Here is a 25,589-nt window from a genome sequence, read left to right on the forward strand (position 1 = left end):
GTGCGATGTATTGGCACTCTGTCCAGGGTGTACACCCTTTTATTGGCCTTGTGCCCGATGCTCCATGGGATAGGCTCCAGGTTCCCCGTGACTCTGAAAATGGAAAATGGATGGATGGATGGAAATCCTAGACTGAATCACTTCTGAATTCAGACTAATTTCCACCTTTTGCTACATGATAACCCAGATGTGAGGACACCATTACAAATCTGTGTGTACAGGAAAGCAGTCGTTGCCATAGCAGGAGATCTTAAACTGTGATCTGGGAATAGCTCTTCAAACACTCTGTGTGTATCTGGCTTGACTTAATATCTTCAAGAACTGCAGCTAGAAATGAAATCTTAGTGAGCGATTCCAATATTCTCTATGTGAGTGTGTTCAAGTAAACACACACAACACGATTCTACACTTATTTGCTGTTTGCAGTGAGGAACATATTGCAGTGCACATTAGCAGTGTGAGATCATTAAATTTCAATATGGGTTCTGGTGCGAGAATGGCTGGAGAGCGACACCTGCAACGACTGGGACTCAGGCCTCATGAGCCGACACTAATGGGCCTCTATTAGAGCTATGAGAGTTTCCACGCTGGCATACACAACACCATGTGGGCACAGAGGAAGCCTGATGGAGCATCGCCGAGCCTCGAATCAGACATGCTGGAGGACACGGGGCTTAGGCTGAGTAAGAAACAGAGGCAATCAAAGAACGAATTTCAGCCATGAGTAATTATGTCCCTGATTGTTTTCAGTCATGCAGGTCTTTTTGACCTTTCTACCAGCAGCAAATCAAAGCAACTGAACTCAACTTATAATCAAAAAGACGTTTCAGCGCTACTGAATGCTGAAAAATTCCCTAGCATTTAAAATAGTGTGTGAAGGTTTTAGGGAGACATGACATGGTGTGAGCTGGTCAAACACAGTTAGGGCAAAAAGTTACGTTAACACTGTGACTGGATGATTAGTGGTGTTACGACCTCAATGCCTGCTCGGGGATGAGAAGCACACATTTGGCTAACTTGATTTACAATTTTGACAGTATACAACTGAGCAGATGCTGTTACTCAAGGGTCCAATGGAATGGAGGCTTTGCAGTGCTGGGATTTAAACTCGCAACCTTCCTATAAGCAGGCCAAAGCCGTAACCACTGAGCCACCAATGTTGATTTTAATTCCTGGGCCATAGTTCATAGAACAGAAAATGTTGGTGAGGTTTGCTATAGTGAATGTAGCTGATTAGTCAAACACAAGGAAATATGACCAACCCTCTCAACCTTTCCATTTAAAAAACAAACAAAAAAACCCCCCAAAAAGTTGTGTTTAGTCATGGTCTGATTACTAAATCCTTTTGAAGCATGGCTGTGGAAATACTGTTCATTCAGCCACCAGAGCATTAGTAAGGTCAGGCACCTACGTTGGGTGAGAAGGCCTGGGACGTGGTCAGTGTTCCATCCAGTGTTCATCCCAAAGGTGTTCAGTGGGGTTGTGGTCAGGGCTCTGTGCAGGCCACTGTTGTTCTACTCCAACCATAGCAACCCATGTCTTTATGGACCTCACTTTGTACACAGGAGCACCATCATGTTGGAACAGGTTTGGTTCCCTTAGGTCCAGTGAAGAGAGACCTCAATGTTAAAGCATACAAAGACATTCTAGGCAATTGTGTGCTTCCAACGTTGTGGAGAAGAACCACAAATGGGAGAAGTTTGGAGAAGAAACACAAATGGGTGTGATGGTCAGGTGTCCACATACTTTTGACCATATAGTTTATATTAACACTGAGGTTCCTAAAGGGTTCTTTGCTTTGTCCTCTCGGAGAGCCGTTCATGTTCAATGTAGAATCCTTCACCATAATGTTTCACTTTATATGAAAAGGTTCAAAGTAGAACCGCTTTATAAAGGTTGTCCTTTAGGAAGCCTTTTCTAAGAGTGCAGTAACATGTCACATGTGTTAATGGCACAAACAGAATGTGTAATGTCTTGCCTCATATCCGTTCCCTCCAGTACAGACAAAAAGCCTCTCCAAGCTCCAAGGTTAAATCCTGAGCTTGGGTTACTCTTTGTGTCCAATTTTAATATATTTTCCCTATGTGGGGTTCATCTGGGTTCAATGGTTCCCTCTCACCTCCCAAAACATGCCAGTGAGTGAACTGGTTACACTAAACTGCCCCTAAGTGTGAAGATGTGTACGATGCCCTAAGATTGACTGGCATTCTATTTATAGTGTATTCCCGCATTACACCCAGTGTTCCCAGGACAAGCTCCATATCCAGCAAAACCCTGACCAGGATAACGTCTGACACAACAGATCTTGCACATGAACACAGGATATGAAAATTGCTTAAAGCACACCACCATAACTTGTCACCAAAAGCTTTTACAGAGGCATTCTGTTAATTAGAGGATGCCAGGAAAGCAGTTTATCAGCCAATACCCAGAGCTCTAATATCAGCATCATATCTTAAAAATAGATCGCTGTATTGCTACCATGACTTGTAAGAAAATCGCAACGATAGTGTAACCTGAAGGTCATCAAGTAAAAGAGAACAAATAACTTTTCAGTCTTGTTTCTCAAACACACTGCATCCAGCGATCCATCCCTCAGCTCCCAAACGTCTTTGTTTTTTTTTCTGCTGCTCCAGGCGAATGTCAAAGCATCACTCCACACTTCTACTAACCCTTTTATGTGCTTAGCCAGATTTTAAGACTGGAAACTAAAAGCGTTTTTTTTTTTTTTAACAGAATATGGAAATTTCATTAATGCATGCAAAGAGGATTAATACAGCGTGTGAGAATGAGAAAACAGAACATGAAGGACAAAGAGAAGCACGGAGACAATCAGAGAAAATGAGAGAGGAAACAGAGTGAGATATGGCAGATCATAGTTGACGCTCATAAATCATAGCGAGTATGTGGATGGTCGTGAGATGTATGACCATTATTATACATCAGCTCGCTCTACACAGGCCAGATCCAGTGCATGCTTTCTGCTGTCTCAGCATCTCAGCCACACAAATAAGGAAGGGAGAGAGACAGAGAGACCAGATGTATGAACATGAGGAGGATCAGTGCAAAACATGACTCGACGAGGCCGCAAAGTCATCGTCTGGCATTTCCGTTCATTTTAATAAAGTTCATCATGCTGGAGCCGCCTCAATGCACTCTGCACAGACACAATATTAAATATCATGTAGGAAGGATATATGGATTATGCAATCATACAAAACCAAAAAAGTTGGGACAGTATGGAAAAAGCAAAAAAAAAAAACCAAGAGTAATTTGAAAATTCAGTTCACCCTGTAGTATATTCAAAACACATTATAAACACATTATTTGATGTTTTACTTTGTGAATTTACATTATTTTTGAGTATACACTCATTTCAAATCTGATGACTGCAACACACTCCAAAAAAGTTGGGACAGTCAACTGTTTACCACTGTGTAACATCACTTTTTCTTTTAATAACACTTATTAAGTGTTCAGGCAGTGAAGACACCGGTTGGTTAAGTTTAGCAAGCAGAATTTTCCCCCATTCATCCATTATGCATTTCTTCAGCTGCACAACTGTACAGGGCCTTCATTACCTTATTTTGTGATTCATAATGCACCACACACCCTCAATCGGAGACAGGTCAGGACTGCAGGCAGGCAATGCTAGCACCCGCACTCTCTGCTTACGCAACCATGCACTTGTAATCCGGGCAGAATGTGGTTTGGCGTTGTCCTGCTCTGGATAGTAGCATATGTTGCTCCAAAATGTGTACATATCTTTCTGCATTAATGGGGCCCTCACAGACGTGCAAGTTACCCATGCCATGAGCACTGACACACCCCCATACCATGACAGATGCTGGCTTTTGGACCTGACTCTGATAACAGCTTGGATGGTCCTTTTCCTCTTTGGCCCGGAGAACAAAACAGCTGTTTTGTCCAAAAACTATTTGAAATGTTGACTCATCAGACCACAAAACACTATTCCACTGTGCTGCTGTCCATCTCAGATGAGACCGAGCCCAGAGAATTCGGCAGCGCTTCTGGACAGTCTTGATGTACGGCTTCTGCGTTGCATAGTAAAGCCTTAACTTGCATGTGAATGCAGCGGCGAATGGTGTTTACTGACAAAGGTTTACCAAAGTATTCCTGAGCCCATGTCAGGATATCCATTACAGACTCATTACACTTTTTAAGACCGTGACGTCTAAGGGATCGGAGATTACGCGCATTTAGAAGTGGTTTTCGGCCTTGCCCTTTACGCACCGAGATTTGACCGGATTCCTTGAAGTTTTTAATTATATTGTGCACTGTAGAAAGTGAAATGTCCAAAATCCTACCACCTTTTTTGGAGGCTCCTTATATACTATGATTAGATAATTGCCTCACCTGTTTCACATCACCTTCTTTCACATCACTATTAGTCCTAAACTGCCCCTGTCCCAACTTTTTTTGGAACGTGTTGCATGTATCAATTTCAAAATAAACATTTATCGAAAAAAAACTATGCAGTTGATTAAGTAAAACATCAAATAACTTGTCTTTATATGTGTTTTTATTTAAATACAAGTCAAAGTACATTTACAAATAACTCCTCTTTGTTTTTATTAGCATTTTCCATACTGTCCCAACTTTTTCAGAATTGGTGTTGTACATGGGAAAAAAAAGAAAGAAAGAAAAACCCAGTTTCACTAGGGGTGTTCTGATTGATTGATCATTATCTGATGATGATCTGAGTCTTTTTTTTCCCCAATATAATAATTGCAAAAGCTGTTTAAAGTGTGTGTGCGGATGCCTCATTTAACGTTATTGTCTTTTAACTACTGATGAGCTTAAAATGAAAATAATGATCTGAAAATTCACACTAATTCCAAAAAAAAAAAGACCTCAGTGGTTGAAACTGGAAACTACATCAAATCTGATACCAATCCAGAGCTTCAGTCTGTACAGTACTTAGTATTGGATTTGCGCATATTCACACCTCAGTTGTCATCACGCTCATATACTGACACATGGACACCCACGGCAGGCACACTTGCTCACCACATGTAGAAAACATCCACACGCATCACCTTATGTCTGCTTCTCAGGACGTGACCTCCTCCGGCCTGTCAACACGAGATTCATGCTGCACCAGAAGGCTCCCCTGCTCTCATATGCCACCGCAGATTCTTCACTGGGTTCTCATCTGAGTCATCTTTAAAAGCCCTGAAGGCCAAACGGCTTCCCTACAGAGCCTCCAAATCAGGCCCAGACAGATCAACAAGTCTCTGCAAACCATGTCTCTCTTCATTTGTGCTGCTTCAAACTAATAACTGGAATCAGCGGGAGCAGGTGGTCAGATATGAAGCTCATGGGACAAAGAAAGGTCACATTTATTCATTCAGGAGAGAGTACTGAGTGCTGTGCAACACATTTACCACATTCATTCATTCATTCATTCATACAGTAAGTGCTTCACTCTGGTGAGGGTCACAGTGAAACAATAAAGGAATAAATTCTAATAAATTGAAACAATAAAGGAAATACATTGAAAAAAATCACAGGCAGGTGCAAACAAAAATAACAATTGCAGAAAGCAGTGAGTAACAGGAACCACAAGGTGCAGTGAAAGTGAGATTTTATCATTAATTTAGGCCTGTAGTTTGATTATCAGTGCTTTTTATATTATTATATTTATTATATTAATAAACTATTATATATAGTTTACTATATAGTTTATTATACTTTATTATATTTAGTATATATACACACACTTTACATTAACACAACTGTTTGTCCAATTTTATAAAATGTAAAGTTTTGTAATTTTATCAGTTTTATATGAGTGTTTATATTTGTAACATTCAGTTTGTGGATTTAAATAAACGGGAAAATGGTACCCAAGACACACACACACACACACACACACACACACACACCCCGCCGATTAATCGGAAAATAATAATCGGCCGATTAATCGATTATGAAAATGATAGTTAGTTGCTGCCCTAAAACAAACAAACAAACAAACAAACAAACATACAAGCAAAACAGTCATGCACACTTGACACTTCTGCTGAACAAGTAATATTCTTTACAAAACTGTAAAAGAGAAGCTCGATTCTTAACAAAATAGGGAAGACACATTAATACAACAGAAAAGGACAGATGGGTGTAAAAATTTAAAGACCAAGTGTGTTTCCACCTTTTTACCAATATGTAAAAAGGTACACACTAAGTTGATCTGCTTGACTTTTTTTTTGCCTTTTTAAAATAATTTTTATCAACACTCTAGTGGCAAATATCTAGTGGCAAATATCCTCTAGTGCTGGAATATCCGCAAAAGAGGCGGTTTAATAAGATTTTTATGAAGAAGCAAGCCCCTAACCACTGTTTTAAAGAAAACTCCACCAAATGTACCGAACCTGGGGCAAACAGCTGCGAGTCAGGGAAAGGAAAAAAAAAAAAAGCCAAAAGCGTGAAAATTACCCAAGAGACTTTATAAGAGTTCACTCAAAACTCACTTGTATTGTAAGTCTAAGGGCAGTTGTTAAAGCAGTCATAAACATTTAATTCATCCTTTCAGAGATGGGACTTAGCTTATGTTACACTGTTCTAGTGCAAGTAACTGAAACTGCTTTTTACTTGAAACTGCTTTTCATTCTGTCTTTATTGTTAGAGTGTAACCGTTTCAGTTATGAATTCAAGAGATACATTAATGTTCATTGATGAAATTCAGAATCTGCAACATGATTTCCATTATTAGTGAGTTTCAAGTAGGTTTTTCAATCTTTTCTCAGTACCAGGAAATGTGTCGTCATTCTCGTCTACGGTAATCCATGGTGAATTGGGATTAAAAAAAAAAAATTTAAACACTTTTTTAAGAAAGCAGTCAGATTAAGCAAAGTGTAAATCATTGCTTCAACTGCCAAAGCCATTGAGATAACATTTTTGGTACGAGATAGTCAAGGTAACAGGTAGTCGTGGCAACACTGAGAATTGGCAAGCAGCTGAAGAAGTCAGTAGAGATTAAAAAAAGTGTCAGCAGTCAACAAAAATACATCTAAAAAGACCAAAAAGGAGGTTAAAAAAACCTGAAAGGATGACAAAGCTGTTCTATCCATCGGACCTTTTCGAGTATTCTCCATTCATGCCAACCCTTTTATCCAGTGAGGTGAATGGAATATAATATGAAATATCTGATGTGTTGTTATTTTTGGGAATAAACATCCAAGTAATAATGACAAGAAGCCCTTTTCATGTGGAGCCACAGCTAAAATTACAGTCACCCAAAAAAAAAACCTGTCAGCTTTTAGGCTTCTTCCAGCCAGACGAGGCTCATAAATATCTTCCCCATTTAAAGTGCAGGAAACACTAGCATAAGACGTTGTGCGAGACGAAGATTTGTGCACGTTATTCAAGATATGAAACATGATTTACCCTACAGCGCTTTGTCTTGCCAACTTTTTCCAATGCTTCTTCTTCATTCACTCCCAGAAACAATGTCTCTCAATAGACACAGTAAGCAGAGGAAAGGAAAAAAAAGTAGAGAGAGGGAAAGAGAGATGATGAGGGTGATGAAGATGAACTAAATTCCATTAGGGAGAGCGAGACAGTGAATCAGCTTCCCTTCTCCAGACAGCCACAGAGTGAATGCTAGCAGTAGCACTACACTATCTGTTCATAACATAAAAATCATGGAATGTGAAAACTGTTCCTTTCTTTATCAAAGAATCGCACAATGAAGCCATTGCAATGTTATAACTTCTTTATAAACATCTTTATAAATCTTAACATTTCAGAGTGTTTTTTTTAGATTTACCAGAAGTCTTTTTTTCCACGCGTGATCAGCAGGTTCAGATTTACATTCCACACAATTGTACATACAACTATAGTACATACACTATATGGGCAAAAGTTCATGGACACCTAACCATCACACTCCTATGTACTTTCTGAACATCCCATTCCCGATTTACTCGTCTTGCTGTTATATTAACCTCCACTCTTCTGGGAAGGCTTTCCACTAGACTTTAGAGCGTGGCTGTAGGGATTTGCTCATTTAGCCACAAGAGCATTAGTGAGGGCACTGATGTCAGGTGGCGAGTCCTGGGGTACAGTCAGTGTTCCAGTTCATCCCAAAGGTGTTTATTCGGGTTGAGGTCAGGGCTTTGTGCAGGCCACTTGAGTCCTTCTACTCCAACCTTGGCAAACCATGTCTTCATGGAGCTCGCAGTGGGCACAGGGGTACCGTCATACTGGAACAGGTTTTGGGCCCCTTAGTTCCAGTGAAGGACATTGTAATGCTAGAACATAAAAAGATATTCTACACAATTGTGTAACTGTCCAACTTTTTTGCCCACATATGGCTGTGATGGTCAGGTGTCCACATGCTATTGACCACAGAGTGTACATTCCTCACAATTGTAACTACGTATCTTTCCCACTAGTTTCCAGTTAGGCATGGTGGAGTTTTGGTGGAGCATTTTCTTTCCTGCTGAAACTGTAAGGAATTTATTTGTTCTCTAATCCGCTCAAACATCCTAAACATAGAACTCGGCAGTAACCATCGATGCAGCAAATGCTAGCTAGGCAAGAAAAATTCTCTACAGACAACCATGGGTGAGTATATCAAATATCAGCTCTAACACAGTATATTGTTTTTGACTATCACTCACTAAAGGTCCTTTAAAATGAAGGATTCTGCTGTAATGAAAACAGAGGCACTTTTCCACTGACACCCTACTAATGTAGCTAGCTAATAAGCTTCATTTAAAATCAACTAGCTAACATTATAAACAACAAGGCTTGTAGCATATGTGCAGGAACATGCATGTGTGTGCTTTTTATGAACACTATTTGAACAAGGGAAACATAAACAGAGCTAGTGCCCTCTACTAATAATGGCACCCCTTGGTAAATATGAGCAAAGAAGGCTGTGAAAAATTGTCTTGATTGTTTAAACTTTGATCTTCTGTTAAAAAAAATTCACAAAAAATACTCTCATGGATATCAAACAATTGCAAACAAAACACAGGTTTATCCAAAAAATAATCTTTGTTAAATATAGGTATGCAGCAATTATTGGCACCCTTTTAGTCAATACTTTGTGCTACCTCCCTTTGCCAAGATAACAGCTCTGAGTCTTCTCCTATAATGCCTGATGAGGTTGGAGAATTCATGGCAAGGGATCTGAGACCGTTCCTCCATACAGAATCTCTCCAGATCCTTCACATTTCGAGGTCCACACTGGTGGACTCTCCTCTTCAGTTCACCCCACAGATTTTCTGTGGGTTTCATGTCAGGAGATGGGGATGGCCATGGCAGGACATTGATTTTGTGGTCAGTAAACCATTTTTGTGTTGATTTTGATGAAAGCTTTGGATTATTGTCCTGCTGGAAGACCCAACCACTGCCCATTTTAAGCTTTATGGCAGAGGCAGTCAGGTTTTCATTTAATATCTCTTGATACTTTTTCCATATGGCTACCTCTCTGTGTGCGCCAAAACCACCTCTGGTGTTTATTGCCAAAAAGCTCTATTTTGGTTTCATCTGACCATAGAACACGATCCCATTTGAAGTTCCAGCAGTGTCTGGCAAACTGAAGATGCTTGAGTTTGTTTTTGGATGAGAGTAGAGGCTTTTTTCTTGAAACCCTTCCAAACAACTTGTGGTGATGTAGGTGACTTCGGATTGTAGTTTTGGAGACTTTCTGACCCCAAGACACAACTAACTTCTGCAATTCTCCAGCTGTGATCCTTGGAGATTTTTTGGCCACTCGAACCATCCTCTTGACAGCGCGCTGAGACAATATAGACACACGTCCAATTCCAGATTAATTCATAACATTTCCAGTTGACTGAAACTTCTTAATTATTGCCCTGATGGTGGAAATGGACATTTTCAGTGCTTGTGCTATTTTCTTATAGCTGCTTCCCATTTTGTGAAGCTCAACAACCTTTTGCCGCACATCACCACTATATTACTTGGTCTAACCCATTGTAATGAATGACTAAGGGAATTTGGCCTATGTGTTACCTCATATTTATACCCCTGTGAAACAGGAAGTCATGGTTGAACAATTTCCTGTTCCTAGTCACCAGGTGTACTAAACAATGTAAAATATCAATGGGAATATGCTTCAAATATATTCTTCTCATATTAATTCATAGGCGTGTCAATAACTGTTGCATATTTAACAAAGATATTTTTTATAAACCTATGCTGTGTTTTCAGTTGTATGATATCCATGAGAGCAGAGTATTTTTGTGAATATTTTAAACAAAAGATCAAAAGGTTAAAAAATAAAGACAATTTTTCACAGCATTCTTTGCTCATAATTACCAAGGGTGCCAATATTAGTGGATGGCACTGTAAATGAAATGTTCCATGATGCCCCTGATTACTGAATACTAAACAAGTTACTCATTTCGGTATCAGTATCAGTACTAATACTGACGAGTACCAAAAAGTCATATATTCACACTCAGCCTGAAAAAATGGGATTGATGCATCCCTAGAGCTAACACTATCTGGCTTGTTCCTAGTCTCTGACAAGCTGGAGAACAAAATATACAAATTAGTTAATAAAACAAACACATCAGAAGCGACCAGAAGTGATAGTTTTGTTCTCTACACTGAATTAAATTAGATATGGTTGGTGGACTAGTTTGCATCATTCAGTCTCACAGATACACTGAGCCATATCTTCAATGCAGATAATTATGAGCCTATACAGCAGTGCGCTGTGATTATAGTAGAGAAATCAAGAGGTTTTGCTTTTTCACCTGGCTCTTAGTAACTCTGACAGTCAAAATGATGAGCACAAAGGGTTTTTTTTTCTCATAATGATTCTGTAATACTGAGGAAACAATGCAATATTTATATCCTTAGAGTCGAGAATCCTTGCGCCACATCCCAAACCTAATACCAACATACTGAACAGTCTGTCAGTACATCACTGGTGTCATTAGTATGTAAGTATACTACTTAGTGCACATTATGTGGTTTGGAGCACAACGCTGAATCCTCTCTAAATGGCACTCGCAGTCGTGACGTGAATCAGCGCGGTGAAGGACACACAGCACGGTTACAATGTTCTTCTGCAGGTAGCCAGCAATAGTATTTTTCTACTAGAGAAAACTAGTAAAATTTCAAATCCTTAGATGTAGCAGCTTTAAGTAATTTGGTTTAACTGATGAATCATGGCACTGTACAGTCTGTTGTGAACGAGTACATTGAACAAGCTGATAAAGGATAATGTCCCACAGTGATGTCCCACAAAAGAAACGTCATATTGTTCGTATTCTCTTTTCTTCCCCACGTTTGGTCACTTGCCAATTCCCACCTACTGGCCACCTCCAAGACATGTTAGGCCAAACTCTACATCTTTTCAAACTGTTGCTCATGCTGTGTCACAGTGCAGAGTAACTTGGAGGAATGTGTCCGACAATAGGGGAAACACTAAGGAGCCCATGATTCATATTCTACTGCTAGTTTTCTAAAATCTATTAACTCTCGCGTTTTTCTTATATACCATCTATATATATATATATATATATATATATATATATATATATATATATATATATATATATATATATATATACATCATTCAAATATGTATAATATTTCTAATTATTTGGCAGAATATTCAAAAACACAAAAACAGAAAATAATCAATAATTGCCATAGTGTTCCGCCAGTTTAATGCCTATTGGAGATTTCATGTAATATTAGTTGGGAAATATACATATATATATATATATATATATATATATATATATATATATATATATATATATATATATATATATATATATAAAGAGAGAGAGAGAGAGAGAGAAGCATTGAATCAGGTAAAACTCCTACAATACTACTTACCCTTGCATAATAAATACACTATACGGCCAAAAGTCTGTGGACAGTTGACCATCTCACCATACCTGGGTCAAGGTTAGAAGCAGACAATTGTACAGGATGGCTTTGCATGCTGTTGCATCACAATTTCCCTTCACTGGAACTAAAGGCGTTTAGCCCAACCCTGTTCCATCATGACAGTGCCCCTGTGCCCAAACAAAGGTTCATAAAGACATGGTTTGACAAGGTTGGAGTGTAGAACTCCTGTACAGAGCCCTGACCCCAACCCCACTGATCAAATTTGGGATGAACTGGAACACCAACTGCACACCAAGACTCCGTCACCTGACATCAGTATCCGACCTCACTAATGCTCTTGTGGCTGAAAGGGCAAATCCCCACAGTCACTCTCCCAGAGGAGTGGAGGTTATTATAACAGCAAAGAGGGAACTAAATCTAGAATGGGATGTTCAAAAAGCTCATTTGAGTGTGATGGGCAGGTGTCCACAAACTTTTGACCATACAGAGTACAATACAATATTAAGAAAAATTAAGTAAAATTCAACACTGTAGCATTGATCAACTAGCTTAAATACTTAAGCTAACTGATTCAAATCGCTTTGTTACATGTGGCATGACGTAGTGTGTGGTTCGTAAAATAGACTAACTAATCAAGAATGAAATTCAGTCCAAACAATTTTTATTATCAAATGTTATCAATTTTGTTGATTATCTGTTGTAGCCCCACATTCAAATGTGCATGTAGAAATGCAAATCTTCTTGATCAGTATTTGAGAACAGATCAAACAGCGCATATGAGCGCAGACTTATATAATCCTATCCTTACCCACCCCAATAGCTGGATACCGCACTTACCTTAAGAGCACAGAAGATGCAGGAGTCCTCCATGCACTTGTGTGTCGTCAATTGCCGGAAGCTTCTGCGGAAGATGTCAAGGTGCCAAAGTACCTGAAAGAAAGAAGACGATTACTAAAAGTAAGGGTGACAAATCTAGCTTTGTGTATGATAGTCACTTTGTAGACTCACAAAGCAAAGATTAAATGAGGCAACAAGCCAAAAAGACCCATCCCATGATTCTTTACAAGGAAGCACAGTGTGTCAGAAGCGCCACCACTAGCACACAACCACTTTACTTCAGCATCTCCACAACACACCCACACACACTCACCCCCCCACAGATCAGCACATCACAGCATGCCTCTCTGGCCCCGTCCTGCACCTACTCCCGCTGGCCAAGATTACTGCAGTGCTCCAATCTCCCTCAAACAATGTGAGAAAGCCCTGGCAGCCTATATCCACTGATCGCATGCCAGGTGCCCACTCCACTTAATCCTCCCAACAGAGCAGGAATACAGCACCTTTTAACAGCCGCCCCGCTTCAGGAGCAACTTCCCCGCAAACCCGGCTTCGGGACAGAGGAGAGGAGGGAAAGGGAAAAGGTTAAGCAAGAGAACTGCAGATCCGCAGAGAGAGGGAGAGAGGAGAAGAGAGAGAGAGAAAGAGAGAGAGAAAGAGGGAGAGAGCGAGAAAGGGGGTAGTGAGCACTTAAAGAAAGGAAGTGCTAGTGAGAGAGAGAGCTGTGATCGCAGAGGAGCCAGAGAGTGAGAGTGAGAGAGAGAGAGAGAGAGAGAGAGAGAGAAAGCGAGAGAGACAGAGAGAGGAGGGAGAAATGGTTGTTGCAGAGTGCAGAGATATAACTACAAAGTGCTGATACTGAAAACAGCATGCAAGCAAAATAGATCACATCTCTGTGATTGTTTCACCAAGCAGGTATATGCGTGTGTCCCCGTGTACCTCTATGTGTGTGTGTGTGTGTGTGTGTGTGTGTGTGTGTGTGTCTATTCACCATGCATGAGAGTCTTCATTAGTATCTTTAGTCTGGCACTTTTTTAGATTCATTCACACCCATTCAACAAAGTGTGACAGAGAGAAGCAAGACTAAAAGCCTATCTACAGATGCACCTTTACCTGCAATCGGGATCTGTAGCAGCAAAATCCAAGCATCTACAATCATTCAAACACACACACACACACACACACACACACACACACACACACACCATCTAGGGTCGATATTTCAACACATGCCAATTATTGTTGAACAAACATTCTAAAAAAAGACAAAAAAGGGGGGAAAAAAGAAGAAAATCCTAAAATACACTCCATCATATGCCACTCATTGCCTCTCACTGTCAGCCAATGAAATACACGAAAAGTGAAGGGATTCTGCTCAAAATGGTCGTGCCTTGTCCTCACAATTAAAGACACATTTACATACACTTTCATAACAGTTTTCCACAATGGCATTTTATGTCAGTTTCAAGAAGCTGGAAGATGCCTATACTAAGCATACACAGACCTAAAACAGCATGTTTTTATGCCATTAGTGCAAAGAATTTTGATTTTGAATTTGATTTGTCAAGCAGCAAAATTAGACACTTTGTATGGTTAGTAATGATACTGAACATGTAGAGGTCAATCATATAGCAGTTTATATTGCACATGTTAAACTGTAAAAAAAAAAAAAAAAAAAAAAAAAAAAAAGTGACCAATATTAACGGTTCATCTTCTGACACATGAGAGTCGAGGGCCAACCACCGGATGACAGCGATTTTTGATAATCTTTTGCAAACTCTATAAGACAAAAATACCCCTTTCCATTTTATTTCTTTACATATAACATATAAAAATAACTTTTTTTTGCCCCAATGGTCACGGATAACCTAGGAAAGAACCCTACCTGAATTAATGCTGATAAACATATGCTCCTCGATTAGATCCAATCTAAGTCCCTCCTAGCAGACTTTCATTGTTCATAAAACACTGCAGAGTCACACTAGTGTCCTGTGCTAACACTGTGATGAGTATTGTGGGACCAGACAGGAGCTGAGACACAGTACTGCTCTTGACTGCCTTCCCTGACTTTTTTCATCAGAGATATTTCATTTGGACTGGTCAGATACGTTTACTCTATTCCACATGAATGTGTTTCAATTCAAAAGATCTACCAGTCAGATTATTAACAGATTATTAGACTTGATGTGAATCCAGCTACTGTACATAGTAATATCAGTATCTTCAATCGATACCTTCAGTTACTCTGCTTAACAAAAAATGGATCTAAAAGTAAACTCTGCACTGACCTGGCTAGCAAAGAGTTCTTATGATTTAGCTGGAAAATGATACTTTTCATTGTCGATACCGAAAGCATCTATGCGGGGTTCAAATAAATAAGTAGCACTGAAAGCCCCCTGACTGGGCAAAATAAAACGAGAGGTTACGTAAGGAATCTCACTCTATTTCTTTCTCTTTTCCATTCTCAACATCGCTTTATCTCTCAGTGTGATGAAATGATCTCCAAGTCTGCGCCTGGAGTCAGATTTTAGTTGCATACTAGAACACTGCAGCAAACATTACATCTCTACCATAACCACACACTGAACGTTTGCTCAGAAATGCACATACACTTGCACAAAGACAAAAACCCAGAGCACCGCCAGAGCATTCTGCTCTCCGCTGCGCTGTTCTCAGCTATTTTTCCCTCAAGCTCTGGCAGCAGCATTAGTGGACTGCCGAGCAGATTTGCCATTATGTCTATAAATTCTCAGTGGTTCTACTGCACCGGCCTGGTTTAGTCTCATAGAAGAGTGTTCTCTTCAACAAAACACTCAAATCAGAGACCAAAAGCAAGACGCAAAAAAAAAAAAAAAAAAAGATACATAACATAAAGAAAATGACCCAAGGGCACCAAAATCAAATTAAACACAAGACACAGACTTGTTCATTTTATACGCATTCTGCTACTGCATAAGAGTCACTGGACCGTGTAAATGCACAAACATCACTGTCCTGCCATGAGCAGAAAACCTTAAGGGTAAGAAGATGTACTTTATAGCTCTGGATGGAAGGCACGGGTTAAACAGGACTCGGGATGAAGAGGAGGGAGGGAGGTGGATTATAGATTCCATCCTGGTGCTGCCGTTTGCCCTTTTCTCCCACCTTCTTTATTTTATTTACAATGCACCATAAATGAACAATGAAGTGAGGAAGCAGTGGAGGGAGGAGTGGCAGTTGGCACATAGGGCATAAGGACACAGAGAAAGAGGAGAACAGAAAAGAGCGAAGTAGATGTAAGCGCCCTTAACACTTTTAGAGAGAGATTAATGAGCACTTATGAGTACAATGTGTGTGCTGTGTGTACGTAGAAACTAAAGCACACGCATGATTGGCTTACTATCCTTATGAGGACCTTCCATTGTCATAATTATTAATACAACTAATTAATACTATGCCTGTACCCAAATCTTCTAGGGAAACAAAAAACGTCCTCAGAAGGTCAAAGCTGTCAGACATCCATATATTTTGGGAAGATTTGGTCCCCACCAAGATATAAAAATGATGTTCCATTATATCTATATGTAGTGAGCGTATGTAGTGAATAAGACGAGCTATATATGGAAGATTTATATGTTAAATAGCCTAAATGTGCAAAACATTTAACATTGAATTCTGAAATTGTTGAAGATGACCACAAGTGCAATGTGCGGTGTTTAGTCGGGCAACCTACTGTGTAAATATAGTGAGATAGCATTATTTGCAATTAGCAGAATATGTCACATCAATCATGGATGCAGCTTCAGTTTAGTTCAGTTACTTTTACTGCATCAGACAAAACCCGGGCAAACTGAAGCGCATTCATTTTCTTTTTTTAATGTCACTGTGATTACCATTCAGAATGTTCCAGACTACTATGCAAGTGGTCAGTTAATATTTCAAATTCTTTCCAGAGGGTAAATCATCACAACATTTTAGATAGAGTACACTGCAGGAGTTGCATGATTGTTTCTACATCGCATGTGCACAAACTTTTGCACATGCATGTGTAAGCTTAAGGAGTCCGCATTTTACAGTTACGTCTGTGGTAATACACGATCATAATCATCATCGGCTCGTTAATATTTGAATGCATCTGAAATCAGACATTTTAGTTAATATAAATGCAAATGCTGTCATTCAGCCCTAATAGAGATGCACATGACTACAATAAGAAGTGCCGAGTGGCAATAAAGGGTGTACTGTGTGTGTGTGTGTGTGTGTGTGTGTGTGTGTGTGTGTGTTCCATGTGGGCCGGTTGGGATGACTCAGAGTGACGGACGCACCCATTCCTTGTGCGTCAGCGGCGATACATCATGAACAGCTCCTTAATGAGAAGCGAGGATGCAACATTATACACACTGCAAGAGCTCTGCATCAGAGCAAAGCCTACACCACTCTATTTCCACCCGCCCACACACACACACACACACACACACACATACGCACGCAAACAATATGTAACTAATAAAATGCTCTTCCTACAGCACAATCAAATTGCAACCCAGCACTTTTCCTAAAGTAGTCTAAATGCAATTTGGGTGAAAATGACTAGTTAGTAAGGGGTGGAAAAATCAATTAATGAATACATCTAAAAAAAAAAAATCCCTAAGATAAAACAGACTGGCGTTGTTCATTCATGTAACTCGATCTGGTGGGAGAAAGGAGTCACTCGTCGTTAATAGCTGTTTGCTGGACTGCTTCCAGACTGGAGTAAGTAATGCTTTATCACAGGAGCAGGAGACTAATAGAGGGCTAAGAAATCGCTCAAGAGGAAGAGGATGAGGGAGAGATGAAGAGGGAGTTCACTATACCCATCTGTGCAGGAGCGTCTCTGAGCATCTGCTTCCAGAGCTCTCTCCTGGCCATGCTTTCATTTGCTCTTCCTCAAACCTGGGGTAGTAATTAACATGATGGACGTTCTATTGAGCCTGTCTCTGTGTGTCTTTGTGTGCGTGGTTCATTTAGTGGGAGTTTTGAGAAGTTCTAATTAAACCTTTTATGTATTGGCTAATGTCAAGCTCAAGCTCTCACGCCCTTTAATCTCACCTATGGTCTTTCTTTAGCACAGTAACACCTCTAATATCTCTGTTAACAGGAAACCTGGAGCATGTTTATTTGTGTCCTGTTTGTAAGAGGTTGTTGCGAAAGATTTGCTTTGCCAAATATGTAAGACACTAAATATAGAGAATGATTAATATGTGAGCTGGCTCTTATACATTTCCATTAATAATAAATATTATCTCTGAAATATGTATTTGAACTGATGAGGATGGTGGAGGATTCATAACCCCATTAGACATCCTCATATTTTACCCAAGCATTGTGACTGACAGTTTGTGACCCAGTTTATCTCAGTGGGAAAAAGACAGATCACTTGAGACACTCTTCTCTCTATATCTCTCCCCCTTACTTTTTTCCTTTCAAAGCAGAAAGGACTACCTGAGAATAACTTTCTCTTCATCCTTATCTCTGAGCGAGTGAGAATGATCCAGTCAGTACGCAAGCACGAAAACATCAAAACACTGAGTTAGGTGTCTCAACACTATGAGAGTCCCAGTAGTGCTGATCCTGAACACAAGGACAAACCAAAAGGCCGTGGACATCTCTCTCTCTCTCTCTCTCTTTTATCTCATCTTCCTTTAATTCTCTAATCTCTCGACTGCTTCTTCTAGTGCTGCTCCATTTTGGGCCCTTAGGCAGTTTTCATGCCTTTGTTGTACTGGTTCATTTTTTGTTCAATAGAAGCACAAAACTTGATCGTTCTCTTTCAAGAGCACATCAATCTCTTCTAACAACACTGCTTTTCAATTTTAATAAAGCCTTTCAGTATGACAAGAATGATATTTCAGCATGGTGACAGTCAACCCATCATTATTCTGGCTTCTGGAGAACTACAGACTTCGCAGAAAATTCGAACCACCACAATGGGCAGTACCAGGGCATGCACGGGCTGCTGGGTAAATGAACAGGACCAATAGCCTCTTAAAGTCTGGTTCAGTGCAGAGAGGTGTGTGACAGGAGTGGTCACTGAGCTGATTGGATGTGGCATCTCATTGTGGTTAAACAGAGTTAAGACTGAGAATGTCTGGAATTTAAGGACGCAGAACAGATAGAAGGAGGAAAATACTTCATATGGCCAAAAGTATGTGGACACCGGGTCATCACACCTACATGAGCTTATTGGACATCCCATTCCAAAACCATGGGCATTAATATGGAGTTAATAAATATCTTGGTATGGACACCTGGTCACCTGGTATGCTGTAGTATTTACATTATACTTCACTGGAAATAAGGGGCAATGAAAATACCTCCTGAACCAAACTTTACAATTATCCCTATGCATTCAGGTACGTAGAGTTTTCCTTGCATTTGCCAAATCCAGATTCGTCCATCAGACTGCCAGAGAGTGAAGCATCATTCAGCACTCCAGAAAGATGTTTCCACTGCTCCAGACTCTAGAGTCCAGTAGCAGTGTGGTTTACACCCCGCCAGCTAACACTTGCCATTGCGCATAGTGATATTAGGCTTGCGTGCAGCTGCTCGACCATGGAAACTCATTTCATGAAGCTCATGACGCACAGTTCTTGTGCTGAAGTCACTTCCAGAGGCAGTTCAGTGGTAGCTCAGCAGTTAAGAAGTTGTGCTACTGCTTGGGCGATCATGAGTTCAAACCCCAACACCGCCAAGCTGCCACTGTTGGACCCTCGAGGTAGGAAGTTAACCCTCGACTGCTAACGTAAGTCACTCTGGATAAGAAAGTCTACCAAATGATGTAAATGTAAACTTTGTTTTGAGTTATACAACAGAAGATTTGTACGCGCTACGTGTTTCAGCACTTGGCGACCCCGCTCTGCTTGTTTACGTAGTCAACAGCTTCGCTGTTGTTCCTCAGAATAATTTCACAATCCATCTACAGTTTGTGAAATTACACCTACAATGCACCTACAGCTGACATGGGCAGATTGAGTAGGGTTGAAATTGTTGACTTGTGACAAAGATGGTATCCTCTGGCAATGCCACATTTAATGTCACTGAGTACGGCCCATTCTACTGTCAATGTGTGTCTATGGAGACTGCACGGCTATGTGCTTGATTTTATGCACCTGTTAGCACCAGAATGGCTGTAACACCTTCTGCTCAATAATTAGGAGGGGTGTCCACATACTTTTGGCCACACATTGTAGGTCACCAGTAACATGACAGCTGGAGTTTTGTAGCTGAATGTGCAATGTTACAGGAGCAGCTCCAGCTTGAGGACTCAAAGGCTTTAATGTTTGATAACACACCTTCAAAATGGATGTGTCCCACACAATACTGCTGAACAGAGTTGATGTTTTATGGTTCTGACTGGGCATAACGAGCGCTTGTAACTATCGAAATGATGTGACTCAAAATTCGAACAAATGGATTTTCTTTGACCTTACACACTGTCCTTGCATTTCTTTTTCTGAGTGTATAACTCTGTGAAATGTAAAAAAGTCTTTGAATGTCTTCTGAGCAGCTTTGGGATTTGTTCCCCAGTTCTTTCTGACATTTCTGCTCAAACTCAGCACATTTTTCTTGATACAAGTTAAAAGTCACTTAGATGTCATACTCTGCCGTCTTTAAATCAGGTGTAGAGGGTCTTAAAAACTATCATTACATTTTGAAATCTTGTTTCTTGGTTGTTGTTTTTTTTTGGATTATTGTCCTTGTAAGATACACTCACTTTTTGGAAATCTTTTTATTTGGAGATAAATTAGAAAATAAAGGCAACGAAAAACTTTTGCAGTGTAACAGTGATAAGAATACCTTACTATGATAAAATAAAATAAATAAAAAATATTGTAATAAAATAAAATAAATATGGAAAATATTATAAAATGTGGATACAGGTACAAGGTGGTGCAGCGAGTAGTATTTCTGCCTCACCGTTCCAGGGGCCTTGACTCAATTCTGAACTCGAGTTACTGTCTGTGTGAAGTTTTGCATATTCTTGTGCGGGTACAGTCCAGGTTCTCTGATTTTCACCCACCTCACAAAAACATTTATCGTCAAGTGCTTTCGCTACTCTAAATTTCCCGAAGATATGAAACAAAAATATGCACAGATCCTTTCAAAATAATAAAATGAAAGGTTTCTATATAATACATAAATAGACCATACAAAACTAGAACAAATCAATATTTGGCATGACTATCCTTTGCCTTTAAAATGGCATCAATTCGCTTAGTTACACAGTCATGTAGTTTTTAGAACCAGAAAGTATGACCACATCACCCCTATCTTATCCACACTGCATTGGCTCCCAGTATAACATCACATTGATTATAAAATACTACTACTGACCTATAAAGCACTGAATAGTCTCACGCCACAGTACCTGAGTGAACTTTTGGTCTTTTATGATCTGCCATGCCTACTTCGATCAAAAGGTGCAGGCTATTTGTTGGTACATTGAATAGTGAAGGCTACAGCAGGGGGAAGAGCTTTCTCTTACAAAGCCCCACAGTTATGGAACAGCCTTCCAATTAGTGTTCTGGACTCAGACACAGTCTCAGTGTTTACGTCTAGGCTGAAAACGTATTTGTTTACTCAAGCTTACCATGAATAGACTTTCTTTTACGCAAAGTACACAGTCTTATCCATTATGGGATAGTAAGCATAACTAACAATCTCTCCCTCTCTTTACCTCGCTCTCTCTTTCTCCTCGCCGGACCTGCCTGATCCATCGTGATGACCTACCTTCACACATTTAAATCTGTATTCTGTATTTATATATTTCTGTTTTCCATTGTTAAAAGCACTATACATATAAAATTGAACTGAATTGAATTAAGAAAATTGACTGATAAAAGCAAGAACCTTTTGTTTCTCCAGGCAATACCAGACAGCTTCAATTATGTTTGTTTGTTTGTTTGTTTTTTATCTGAAAAGTGGTCTATTACTTATATATCCTCCTTTCTCATTCACCATACACATCATTTTCTTTTTGGAAATGTTTGGATGTCTTTATTCTGCTCTTATCCACTGAAACACTAATTCAGAAGACAAAATAAACCCCTAAGACAAAATGTATAAAACAATTAATAGGTATTTATGACGTTTGTACAGTAGTCTATAAAATGATGCTACTATTACACAATTATTGTCTAGCACAATTGCTAATGCTTTCGCTGTTTGTGCGAAATAAAATGATACAATATTTAATATTCAAATAAATGCCATATAATAAATGCCACCTACTGTAGGTTCGGCCTGTAAAATGTAAATGAGCTGCAGAGTTAGTCATCTGCAGTGCACAATGTCATAACAATCAAGGTCAAAGTAGAAAGAAAATCATGCTTAAACAAACTTTAACAGTTCTCAGGAATGTAAAATCCTATACTCTTTAGATGTCGGACATATGGAATAAAACATGGTGGTGTGTGCTGTTATAGGAAAATAATTCATAATGACGTGGATTCTTTTGCAGCATGTCTTAAAGTGTTTTATTCTTCTCATACCACAGCAATTCAGCAATTATTACTAGTTGTTTTATTTATTAATTATTGACATGTCATGCTTTTTACCCTATTTATATTTACATTTAATGTTGTGGATTGTCATAGCAGATCATTGTCCCTGTGAGTAAGCTGTTACTTTAGAGTGTGTTAATGTAAATCTATAATTTGAATTAAAACCAGAACTACTATCTGAGCTGCTGTTTAAATAAATAAAAAAATAATCAACACCTTCAGTACAATCAGACTCGAGAATTCAGCAGTGCTGTAGTATAAAATCCATTCTTTCCAGTGAAGGGAAATTGTAATGCTACAGCATGCAAAGACATATTTCTTTTTTTTTTTTTCACACACTACCTTGATTAAGCTATTTCACATAACAGATGTTTACGTATAGTCCACAAAATACAATAATAACTGAATTTACACAAATGAACCAGTTCAAAACTTTACATACCCTTGGTTCATAATACTGTGTGTCATTACCTGGAGGATCAATGACTGTTTTTATGTTTTGTGATAGTTGTTCATGAGTCCCTTGTTTGTCCTGAGCAGTTAAACTGCCCACTGTTCTTCAGAAAAATCCTCCAGGTCCTGCACATTCTTTGACTTTCCAGCATCTTCTGCATATTCGACCCCTTTCCAGCAGAGACTATATGATGTTGAGATCCCTCTTTTCACACCGAAAACTATTACAAAATGCTCAAGAGGGCAACACGATACATTAAGAGCCAGGGGGATGTAAACTTTTGAACAAGATGTAAATTGTTATTATTTTGTCTTGTGGGAAACATGTGAATATCTTATGTAGCTTCTGAAGGGCAGGTCTGAATGAAAAAAAAAGATCATTAAACAAAATAATAACAATTTACACTGATCATCCTGGTCAAAGGTTGATTCTGCAAAGCGTATGTAAACTTATGACCTTAACTTCTAACTTTGTAGCACCGGTTTGGGGAAGGCACATAAGGGTGTCTTGGTCAGGTGTCCACAAACCTTTAGCCATATAGTGTATCTGAAGGTGAGCAGCAGGGTACCCTGGGTAACAGCAATACCCCTTGACCTGTACCACTCAGTGTTCAGTAATTGACCCGTCCATAAATCCTGAAAAAAATGCCAAACTGGCTGACTCTGCATGTTTCCTTCCCTGCACCACATCTCAGTAACTTCTGTAAGTGTGAAATAAAATGTGCTTTTACCTCACAAAGATAAAGCATGGAACCTTAATCTGTTAGCTGAGCACTTTTCCTCCAGCCTCAGCTCGGTGCATGTCGGCTCAACACACTGCATGAGAAACAATTACATACTAAATATAACTTCGATGTAAATGATTCAGTTTCAGTCGTGTCTCAAGGCAGTGTCACTGAGCCAGGCTAATTTCTGCTTTATGATGATACACATGGTGCTCCTGTCTTCTCACAGCTGTCCTCACACATAGTTTAATACTTTCATGTGAAAGTTACACACATACATACCCCCCCCCCCCCCCCCCCAACACACACACACACACACACACACACACACACACACACACACACACACACACACACACACTAGACTAGTGGTGCAGTGCTCCTGGACACTCTTTAGCAGTGACAACACTGCACCAGGGCACACGCTCACACGGTAATGAACTAAAACGAGGATTTTGCCTTAAGAAGCTTCTCTCCATTAAATACACTGGAATAAGGGGAAATATTATAAATATTACATATGATTATACTTTGTCTTCCACAGGAGTGTACACAACTGTGACATTCACACAAAACTTCATTTGAAGACTTTCTAAATTGAATAATTCATTAATTGAAACGGTGTTTCCATGGTCACGGGGTCAATACTCGATTTTCCAGTGAGAGTTTCAGCGACTCCTGTTTAAAGAATGCAGCAAATTCACTGCAGTGACAAGTTTCACTTTCCATTTTGACCAGTATCCACACTCAAATTAATTCACCGGAAGGGATTTTATAATAACAGTCCAGTTGTTAACCGGATTTTAACACCTTTTTAGCAAAATTTCTTCCAAAATATTTTCATGCTTAGTTTATATTATATATATATTTTTTCAGATAGCCTTTAAGAACGCCTTTGACAAAAGAAGAACGTACTGAAATCATCTCATGGCTGGATCGGGACGCTGTCGCAAGGCTGCGATGGACTTTAACAGGAAACATGGTGAGCACATCATACACGACACTGTTGCCAAACTTATTAGCAAATTCAAAAGGACTGGAAGAGTTGTGGACCAACCGAGAAGTGAACGTCCTCGAACATCCACTCATGAAGACACAACAGAATTGGTGCTGGGATACCTAGTCCCCTGTGTATGGAGACATTTTTTGGACACCGTGTACAGTAGAATTATTAAACATACTTCAGTTTAGCACTTGGAGAATAAAACAACCAGCAAATTTCTTGAAAGCTTTGAAAAAGAGAAACATATAGTGAAACAAAATGAATGCCACTTCCTTAATAAGTCGTGATTCCTCAATGCCACTCTTTTTGATCAATTCTTCTATAACTTATCGCACATTATACATTAGTTATGATGAATAACCCTTACTGACCAAAAGTTATCTTTTTCATTTATAGGTAATTATATAAAAAACGGTTAATGCCCTCTAAACATCAAGAGCCTCAGTCCAGTGTCCTTAAATAAATCTATGAATCATGTCTCTATTTTAAAACATGTTTCTACTCTGAAAAAAAAAAACCCTCAATGAATTGACTTATTTCAAATGCATACCCTGGTCCCACGTGACTGAACTGCATTAACACAATAATTGAGTTGCATTAACGCAATTTGTTTTTCGTAGATCTAACATGATTCGATTGTGTAATTTCAAAGCCCGGAATAAACTCCACGCTCTCACCCGAACTGAGGATTGAACCCAGGTCAGTGGCATTCTGCAATAACCATACTAATGCTGTGCTTTTCTACTACACATATTTCAATTGCCGTAATTTAATACTATAGTTATAGTTCCCGTCGGTAGCGACATCCTCGCGAGGTTTCATAATGTAATTGATTTATGTTAATACGACATGAATTGATTGCACTCGCTCTACATAATTCAATCTAGTCATTAGAAACTTGTTTTAAATTAAGCTTAGCATAAATAAATAAATAAACAAATATAAATAATAAAAGAAAATAAATATTTTTATGTAAACTATACTTAATATGTTCTCTTAAAAAATTACTGACCACATGTTCACTTTTTTTTTTCCTTCAAAGTTCCTTAGAATGAAGTCAAAAGAAAGCTAATTAGCTGCTCTTTTCTGTGACCGTCATTTAAGACCAAAATGTAAACTTAAATCCACTTGGAGGATTAAAATATATCTATCGTTGGCCCTCGTTAGCTTTTAATTGCCCCT

General features: G+C 39.2%; 1 protein-coding gene across 3 annotated transcripts in view; it reads right to left on the reverse strand.

Annotated features, from left to right (window-relative positions):
- The window catches only part of usp54b (ubiquitin specific peptidase 54b), a 123,852-nt gene that overhangs the window by 45,113 nt on the left and 53,150 nt on the right, over positions 1-25,589 (reverse strand). For all 3 annotated transcript variants that reach the window (XM_047159252.2, XM_047159253.2, XM_047159251.2), the window contains one exon: positions 12,706-12,798. In XM_047159252.2, coding sequence (XP_047015208.1) covers positions 12,706-12,798 — 93 coding nt within the window. The remainder of the gene's footprint in view (positions 1-12,705; positions 12,799-25,589) is intronic.

This window comes from Ictalurus punctatus, chromosome 13 (assembly GCF_001660625.3).
Source record: "Ictalurus punctatus breed USDA103 chromosome 13, Coco_2.0, whole genome shotgun sequence".
Taxonomy (NCBI): domain Eukaryota; kingdom Metazoa; phylum Chordata; class Actinopteri; order Siluriformes; family Ictaluridae; genus Ictalurus; species Ictalurus punctatus.